The sequence below is a fragment of the Mustelus asterias genome, chromosome 12, assembly GCF_964213995.1.
Source record: "Mustelus asterias chromosome 12, sMusAst1.hap1.1, whole genome shotgun sequence".
NCBI lineage: Eukaryota > Metazoa > Chordata > Chondrichthyes > Carcharhiniformes > Triakidae > Mustelus > Mustelus asterias.
Window position 1 is genome coordinate 55,689,775 of NC_135812.1, and position 9,806 is coordinate 55,699,580.

At 45.3% G+C, this 9,806-nt stretch overlaps 1 protein-coding gene across 3 annotated transcripts; it reads left to right on the plus strand.

Annotated features, from left to right (window-relative positions):
- The first annotated feature begins 3,778 nt into the window (after positions 1-3,778).
- LOC144501933 (uncharacterized) lies at positions 3,779-8,774 on the plus strand. 3 transcript variants are annotated; one of them, XM_078225967.1, is made up of 3 exons: positions 3,779-3,800; positions 4,945-5,036; positions 6,892-8,446. In XM_078225967.1, the coding sequence occupies exon 3, from the start codon at positions 6,985-6,987 to the stop codon at positions 7,786-7,788; it is 804 nt and encodes a 267-aa protein (XP_078082093.1). In that variant the 5' UTR covers positions 3,779-3,800; positions 4,945-5,036; positions 6,892-6,984; the 3' UTR covers positions 7,789-8,446. The 3 variants fall into 3 exon arrangements, with proteins under 3 accessions (XP_078082093.1, XP_078082091.1, XP_078082092.1); XM_078225965.1 differs by lacking the exon at positions 3,779-3,800 and adding an exon at positions 4,070-4,415; XM_078225966.1 differs by lacking the exon at positions 3,779-3,800 and adding an exon at positions 4,080-4,343 and having other exon boundaries at positions 6,892-8,774.
- Positions 8,775-9,806: the final 1,032 nt, after the last annotated feature.

A 9,806-nucleotide genomic window follows, 5' to 3' on the forward strand; every position in this document is an offset into this window, starting at 1 on the left:
GAAGCCGGCAACCTTTATACCCAGTAACCTTTATATCCAAGAAGGACAGAAGTGTACAGGGATACTACCACCTGAAGGTTCATATCCTAGTCACACAGCATCCTGAGTTAGAACTATATCACCATGTGTAACTTGGAGGTATTGGTGTCCTCATACACCTGCTACCCTGGTCTTTCTAGGTGGTGGAGGATTTGTGAGATTCTGTCAGAATTCTGGTCAAGATATAGATATATGTAATATCTTTCTCCACCCTCTGTTCTCCCATTTCTCTCTCAGTCTCTCTTCTTCTCCCTCTCCTCTTTTGTGGGCAGGAGTCTTGTGCAATCCCAGATTATCTGTCAGGTTCCCTTCCCTGAAAGGCATTAGTGAACCAGTTGGGTTTTTACAAAAAGCCAGTCGCTTTTCAAGTCATATTTTCCTTCCTGCAGCCCTACAAATTACCAGATACATTCAGCTCAATTTCACTTCGTGCTTTTGTGTTTTTCTGGATTCTCTCACTCCTTTTTTTTATTTTAACTCAATTTAACAGGGGATTTGAAGAGGAAGATTTGCAGTCAGGAAACTGACACTAAACATCACATTAGGATTTGAAAGAGTCGCCTAATTTATGTAATCAGAATATCATTGGATATGGAAGGAAAAAGCACCGGTCGCAGTGGGGAGAAACCGTCCATGTGTTCTGTGTGTAGATGAGAATTCAGACCATCTTCTCCTGTCAAACACAAATGCAGTCGCGCTGGGGAGATGATGTGCAAATGTGGAGACTGCGGGAAGGGTTTCAAATATCTGAGCGACCTGAAAAAGCATCAAAACAGTCACACTGGGGAGAGACCTTTCCCCTGCCCCACATGTGGGAAAGGATTCACTCAGTCATCCCATTTGCTGAGACACCAGTGAGTTCACATGGGAGAAAAGCCATTCATATGCTTCCAGTGTGTGAAGGGATTCAATCAGTCATCGCAACTGCTGATACACCAGCAGGTTCACACTGATGAAAACTTTTTAAATGCCCAGAATGTGGGAAGCGCTTCAAAAGTTCTCGGGAACTGTTATCCAATGAACATGTTCACACTGATGAGAGTCCATTCAGCTGCTCTTGCTGTGGGTCTGCGTTCAAGACATCATTTGATCTCATTGTACACCAGCGAATTCACATTGGGGAGTGGCCGTTCACCTGCTCTGACTGTGGGAGGGGATTCACTCAGTTATCAGCCCTGTTCATACACAAGCGAGTTCACACTTGGGAGAGACCTTTTAATGCCCAGATTGTGAGAAGTGTTATAAAAGTTCCAGTGAAATTATGTCCCATCAACTTGTTCACACTGACGAGAGACCATTCAGAGGCTTTCACTGTGGAACTGTGTTCAAGACATCACCGAACCTCACTGCACACAAATGTGTTCACACTGGAGGGAGGGGGGGACCTTTCTAATGCTCAGATTGTGGGAAATGTTTTAAAAGGTCTGGGAATCTAGTTGCCCATCAACATGTTCACACAGACAAGAAACAATTCAGATGCTCTCATTGTGGATCTGGGTTCAAGACATCATCAAAGTTCACTGTACACCAGTGGATTCACACTGGGGAGAGAGCGTTCACCTGCTCCCAATGTGGCAAACGATTCACAGTAAGAAGTCTTACAACACCAAGTTAAAGTCCAACAGGTTTATTTGGCAGCACAAGCTTTCGGAGCACTGCCCCTTCATCAGGTGAGTGGGAGTTGTGTTCACAAATAGGGCATATATAGACACAAACTCAATTTACAAGATAATGGTTGGAATGCGAGTCTTTACAGGTAATCAAGTCTTAAAGGTACAGACAATGTGAGTAGCGAGAGGGCCAAGCACAAGTTAAAGAGATGTGTATTGTTTCCAGCCAGGACAGTTAGTGAGATTTTGCAAGCCCAGGCAAGTCATGGGGAGTTACAGATAGTGTGACATGAACCAAGATCCCAGTTCAGGCTGTCCTCAAGGATGTCCCGAGGCATGGTCCATTGGGGAGACCATGCAGACGCTATGACAACGGATGAACGAACACCGCTCGACAATCACCAGGCAGGAGTGCTCCCTTCCAATCGGGGAACACTTCAGCAGTCATGGGCATTCAGCCTCTGATCTTTGGGTAAGCGTTTTCCAAGGCGGCCTTCACGACACACGCCAACGCAGAATTGCTGAGCAGAAACTGATAGCCAAGTTCTGCACACATGAGGACGGCCTCAACCGGGATCTTGGGTTCATGTCACACTATCTGTAACCCCCATGACTTGTCTGGGCTTACAAAATCTCACTAACTGTCCTGGCTGGAGACAATACACACTTCTTAAACTTGTGCTTGGCCCTCTCTCCACTCACATTGTCTGTACCTTTAAGCATTGATTACCTGTAAAGACTCGCATTCCAGCCATTATCTTGTAAATTGAGTTTGTGTCTATATATGCCCTGTTTGTGAACACAACTCCCACTCACCTGATGAAGGGGCAGTGCTCCAAAAGCTAGTGCTGCCAAATAAATCTGTTGGACTTTAACCTGGTGTTGTAAGACTTCTTACTGTGCTTACCCCAGTCCAACGCCGGCATCGCCACATCATGGCAAAGGATTCAGTCAGACATCCACCCTAGTGAGACACCAGTGAGTTCACACTGATGAGAAACCTTTTAAATGCCAGACTGTGAGAAGTGTTTCAAAATTTCTGGGAATCTGATGACCCACCAACGTGTTCACACTGATGAGAAACCTTTCAGGTGCTGTCACTGTGGGTCAAGACATCATCTGATCTCACTGTACACCATTGAATTCACATTGGGGAGAGACCGTACTCCTCAGACTGTGGGAGGGATTCACTCAGTCATTCGCCCTACTGAGACACCAGCGAGTTCACAACTAATTACCGGGATTCAATTTTGCTGTTATTCACATTTAGGTCGGATCCATGTTCCTTGGGGTCAGTTTCTGCTGATGTTCATTAACTGCAGCCCAGTTATAGGTGTGAATATTCTGAATAAACGTCAAACAAATCAGCTTTGTGCAAACTACCATGTGTGTCAAGTCTTTTTAATATCTCTGAACCAGATTAGTTCCCTTTGAAGGGCTCTCCCTCTCTCCTACCTCCTCCATCCTCACCTCCAACAACAGGTGTGAGGAGCTCACGGAGCTTCTTTGTCACTAAGATTGTGACAATCTAATTTAATTCCTTCCACTGCTGGACAAATGGTTTCGAATATCACCCCTTCTCTGAGCCCTGAACCCACATCATTCTTTATTTCATCTCCCCACTTCATCCATGCCCTCTCTGTGCTCATCCTGTCCATGAGATCCATCTGCTCCATCAACTTTTCCCCCACTAAACTGATCACCCAAATGCTACCAGCTTCATTGACATTTTCAATGGTCCTCTCTGTTCAGTTACTGTTCTTCTCTTTCAAATGTTTAATTCTTGATCTGCCATCATCACCTCCTCCTCAAAAAAACAACCTTGACCCAATGTACTTGCAAATACCCTCTCCCATGACCTGGTCTCCCAAATCCATGCTCATCTTTCCTGGAACTTCATGTTTGAATCATGCAATAAGATTTGTGTCCCTGTCACAGCTCTTCTCAAAGTCACAAGTTCAATGCAATCTGAATGTAATTCATGTAAATTCTCCCACATTGTCCACCTCACTCTGAGCCACACTGACACCTAACAAATGCTCGGTTGATTGACGGTAGCTCCGGACCAGTAGGAAGAAAGGGGGCGGGGCTGGAGTACCGACCGGGAGCGGCTGGTCCTCCAGCCAATCAGAGTGAATGAGGGGCCGAGCGGTGAGTACAGCATGCGCAGTGCGAGTAATGGCAATAGAGAATTGCTTTTCTGAGAAATTAATGTCTGTGAGCAGGAGCTACCGATGCTGTGTAGGCTGAAAAGTCCCGAAAGTCCTCTTCCCTGTCCCACATTGTTAGGAGCGGAGCCGCAATTTTTCTCCAAAACCCGAGTTCACGTCCGCCATTTTTTCTGCGGGCAATGTGCGAGAGAGCGCATGCGCTCCGCCATCTTTGCGCAGGGTAATGTTTTACGCGCATGCGTAGCCGCCATGTTTGTGTGGGCAATGTTCTTCACTCTTCAAAGGGAACAACCTGTCCATAAAACTGGTTCATCAACATGTGAACAGTTTGGTTCCGCCTTGGTCTGTTGTCAGTGAGAGCGATGGAGCCAATGGTCAGGGAGTGGAGTTTGCAATGGGAACTGAAGACAATTACTTAAGTGTTCCCAAAATTTAAATGCAGTAAATTTCTGTTCACCCAGTTCTGGATGTCAGACAAATCAGTTCCTCACCAAGTCTGACTGGTCTTTTTCGGTGGGGGAGGGTGAGGATGTTGGAGATTCTCTCATAGTTCTGGTTGCGTTTTGTATGAAGTATGACTGAGCACTGTCAGCAGGCAGGTATCATAGAATCCCTACAGTGTAGATCATAGAATCCTACAGTGCAGAAAGCGGCCATTCGGCCCATCGAGTCTGCACCGACCACAATCCCACCCAGGCCCTACCCCCATATCCCTACATATTTTATCCACTAATCCCTCTAACCTACACATTCCACCGTGTAGAAGCAGGCCATTCGGCCCATCAAGTCTGCACTGACCCAGACCCGATCCCTGTAACCCTAGATATTTACCCTGCTAATCCCCCTAACCTACACATCTTTGTACACTAAGGGGCAATTTACGATGGCTAATTAATTTAACCTACACATCTTTGGACACTAAGGGGCAATTTAGCATAGCCAATCCACCGAACCTGCACATCTTCATAGTGTGGGAGAAAACTGGAGCACCCAGACGAAACCTGAGCTGACATAGTGCTTCATAAATACTCAGTGGAGGCTGCAAAACCCAAGTAAGAGCCGTTTGGTGACGTATTCTTCTCAATTTCTATTCTGGACTGACAGTGATGGATTTTGTTTTGCAGGATATTAGAAGAGCAGAATTTGAAGGTGGGAAACTCAAACCAAACATCAGATCAAAAGCTGACAGCGTCACTGGATTAATCAGAACCTGAATGTAAGTGTGTTGGTGGAAAAAGATTCACACATCTGTGTGACTGGAAATAGGGACGAGCAATGCCTTGGAGGGATTTTGAAAAGAAGGATGAGAATTTTAAATTAAGCTGCTGTTTAACCGGGAGCCTGTGTCGGTCAGTGAGGACAGAGTGATAGAACATAGAACAGTACAGCACAGAACAGGCCCTTCGGCCCACGATGTTGTGCCGAGCTTTATCTGAAACCAAGATCAAGCTATCCCACTCCCTATCATCCTGGTGTGCTCCATGTGCCTATCCAATAACCGCTTAAATGTTCCTAAAGTGTCTGACTCCACTATCACTGCAGGCAGTCCATTCCACACCCCAACCACTCTCTGCGTAAAGAACCTACCTCTGATATCCTTCCTGTATCTCCCACCACGAACCCTATAGTTATGCCCCCTTGTAATAGCTCCATCCACCCAAGGAAATAGTCTTTGAACGTTCACTCTATCTATCCCCTTCATCATTTTATAAACCTCTATTAAGTCTTCCCTCAGCCTCCTCCGCTCCAGAGAGAACAGCCCTAGCTCCCTCAACCTTTCCTCATAAGACCTACCCTCCAAACCAGGCAGCATCCTGGTAAATCTCCTCTGCACTCTTTCCAGCGCTTCCACATCCTTCTTATAGTGAGGTGACCAGAACTGCACACAATATTCCAAATGTGGTCTCACCAAGGTCCTGTACAGTTGCAGCATAACCCCACGGCTCTTAAACTCCAACCCCCTGTTAATAAAAGCTAACACACGATAGGCCTTCTTCACAGCTCTATCCACTTGAGTGGCAACCTTTAGAGATCTGTGGATATGAACCCCAAGATCTCTCTGTTCCTCCACAGTCTTCAGAATCCTACCTTTGACCCTGTAATCCACATTTAAATTAGTCCTACCAAAATGAATCACCTCACATTTATCAGGGTTAAACTCCATTTGCCATTTTTCAGCCCAGCTTTGCATCCTATCTATGTCTCTTTGCAGCCTACAACAGCCCTCCACCTCATCCACTACTCCACCAATCTTGGTGTCATCAGCAAATTTACTGATCCACCCTTCAGTCCCCTCCTCTAAGTCATTAATAAAAAAAAATGGGTGTGTAAATGGGACTCCATGCAGAGGACAGGGTTTTGGATAAACACAAATTTGAGGGTTGAATGTGGGAGGCTGGTCAGAAGTGTGTTGGAATTTTCAATTCTAGAGGTAATAAAAGAATGGATGTAACGGTGAAGTTGAGCAAATTGAATCAAATAATATTGGGTTCCTGGAGATGACGCAAATATTTGGACAGAAGCTGGTGAAAAGTCCTGAAAATTCACCATAGTTATGAATCACCATTTATCAGGGTTATCAGGGAGAGGGATGGAGTCAATGTGTAGAGAGTGGAGTTTGTAGTGGGGACTGAAGACAATGACTTCAGTCTTTCCAATATTTAAAAGGAGGGCATTTCTGTTCACCCAGTACTGAATGTTAGACAAGTCAAGATGGTGTGTGACTTGGCGGGGAAATTGGAAGTGATAGTGTTCACATCCACTTGTCATCCTGGTCCTACTAGGTGCTGGAGATTGAGGGTTTGGGAGATTCTGTCAAATTTCTGGCTGGGTTTTAGATATATAAAATCCATCTCTTTTATCCATTCTGCTCTGAACTCTCTTAGTCCCTTCCTCCCATTAAGGCCAGAGTCCTGTGAACGTCCAGACGAATTGTATTCTTACAACAATCTTTTATCATCACTTTTTCATAGTACCAGCCCCACAAATTACCAGATTCATTCAGCTCAATTGTTTGTGTTTTTGTGGGTTCCCTCTCACTCCCTTTTTTCTGTTTTAAATCAATCTCACAGAGAGAAGGGGAGAATTTACTGTCTGGAAACTAAAATCAAACATCACATCAGGATCTGACAGTTGCCCAATTTATCATATCTGAATATCATCAGATGTTGGACATGAAAGGAAAAAGCACCATTCACATTAGGGAGAAATCGTACATGTGTTCTTTGTGTGGACGAGGATTCAGTCGATCATCTGCCCTGTCAAAACACAGGCGCAGTCACACTGGAGAGAAACCGTGGAAATGTGGGGACTGTGGGAAGGCGTTCACATGTCCATCTGAACTGGAAATTCATCGCCGCATTCACACTGGGGAGAGGCCGTTCACCTGCTCTGAGTGTGGGAAGGGATTCGCTCAGTCATCCCACCTGCTGAAACACACACTTAATCACACGGACAAGAGAACCTTTAAATGTTCAGAGTGTGGGAAGTGCTACAAAAGTTCCTGGGAACTGATATCCCATCAACGTGTTCACACTGATGAGAGACCCTTCAGATGCTCTCAGTGTGGGACTGGCTTCAGGCGATCATCTGACCTCACAAAACACCAGCGTACTCACACTGGAGAGAAACCATTCAACTGTTCTGAGTGTGGGAAGGGATTCACACAGTCATCCAGTCTACTGGCACACCAGCGAGTTCACACTGATGAGCGATCTTTTAAATGCCAAGATTGTGGGAAATGTTGTAAAAGTTCTGGGAAGCTGACTACACATCAACGTGTTCATACTGACAAGAGACCATTCAGCTGCTCTCACTGTGGGATTGGGTTCAGGCGATCATCTGAACTCACTGTACATCAGCGAATTCACACTGGGGAGAAACTGTTCACCTGCTCTGTGTGTGGGAAGGGATTCACTCAGTCCTCTAACATGCTGCGACACCAGCGAGTTCACACGTCACAACAGTGATAGGATTGTTCTCTTAATCTGATCCAGGACTGAATTGTTTTCATTTGGGTCTGTTTCTGCTGAAGTTGACAAACTCCAGCCCAGATATCATAGAATAAGATCATAGAATTCCAATAGTGCAGAAGGAGGCCATTCGGCCCATTGAGTCTGCACCGACCACAATCCCACCCAGGGCCTATTCCCGTAACCTCTCATATTTAGAACATAGAACATTACAGCGCAGTACAGGCCCTCCGGCCCTCAAAGTTGCGCCGACCAGTGAAACCAATCTAAAGCCCCTCTAATCTACACTATTCCAATATCATCCATATGTTTATCCAATAACCATTTGAATGCTCTTAATGTTGACGAGTCCACTACTGCTGCAGGCAGGGCATTCCACGCCCTTACTACTCTCTGAGTAAAGAACCTACCTCTAACATCTGTCCTATATATCTCACTCCTCAATTTAAAGCTATGTCCCCTCGTGTTAGCCATCACCATCCGAGGAAAAAGGCTCTCACTGTCCACCCTATCTAATCCTCTGATCATCTTGTATACCTCTATTAAGTCACCTCTTAACCTTAACCTAATATAGCCCGCTAATCCCCTGACACGAAGGTCAATTTAGATATAGTTGATAATATTCTGGGTGAAAGTTAAATAAATCAATTTTGTATGAAGTACAGTGTGTGTTGACTTTTAAATGGCTTATGAGAAGTTTGTTCCTTTTGAAAGTCTCTCCCTCTCCCCTGTCTCCTCTACCCTCACCACCAACAAGAAGTGTGAGGAGCTCATGAAGCTTCTTTGTCACTAACTTTGAGACAATCTCACCAGCTGTCTCTGCTGCTCCCCTCCCTTCCAATAGCCCATCAGGACAAACTGTCTCTTAAGTTCTTTCATTTTCTAGCCCTGAACCCACGCATTTCTTATCTATTTAAATCAGATAAACTGTTTATATATTTATATTGTGTTTTTAATAGATTAAATGTCCCAACGAGCTTCACAGAAGATTTAGTTTGAACAGATTTTATGTTCTCTGGATTTCAGTGATACAACAAGAATATGTTTTAGCCAAGAGAAAAATAAATACATAACTACTGACAAACTGAAAAGAACAAACATGAGGCAATTAATAGCAGGTCAATCTTTAGGGGAACACTATGGCACAGTGGTTAGCACTGCTGCCTCAAAAGTGCCAGGGAACTGGGTTCAATTCCAACCTTGGATAACTGTGTTGAGTTTACACATTCTCCCCATGTCTGCACGGGTTTCCTCCGGGTCCGCTGGTTTCCTCCCACACTCCAAAGATGTGCAGGTTAGGTGGATTGGACGTGCTGAATTCTCCCATAGTGTCAAGTTGGATTAGCGGGGTAAATACATAGGGTTATGCGGATAGGGCCTGAGTGGGATTGATGTTGGTGGTGCAGACTCGATGGGTTGAATGGCCACCTCCTGCACTTCAGGACAATATTGTAAGAAAGTGATAAATTAATGGTCACTGTTTGAGATGGGACCCCTTCAGAATAAATGCTCCCCACCGCCAGCACCAACACCCCTTCCCCATCCCCCTCCCTGTGAACTGAACATTCCTCTGATTATTCATCCCCCATCGCACATCCACCCAGTGGCTCTCAACCTGGACTGATCTGCTGCATTTTCTGATTTTGGGGAGGGGGGAGTGGGGGGGCTCTGTTACTCTTTTCAGCCTGGAACGAAATATGGCAGCAACTTTTGTGAACTTTTATTGAGGCAAAATCAGGACACGTTTATTAAGTTTCAAGCAAACTACAGTGATGAACATGGACAGTGCTTTACAATTTCATGTCACAGAAACCCTACAGTGCAGAAAGCGGCCATCTGGCCCATCGAGTCTGCACCAACCACAATCCCACCCAGGCCCTACCCCCATATCCCTACACATTTGCCTGCTAATCCCACTAACCTATGCATCTCGGGACACTAAGGGGCAATTTTAGCATAACCAATCAACCTAATCCGCACATCAGTTGCAGTACCTGTACCGAGAACGGCATGGG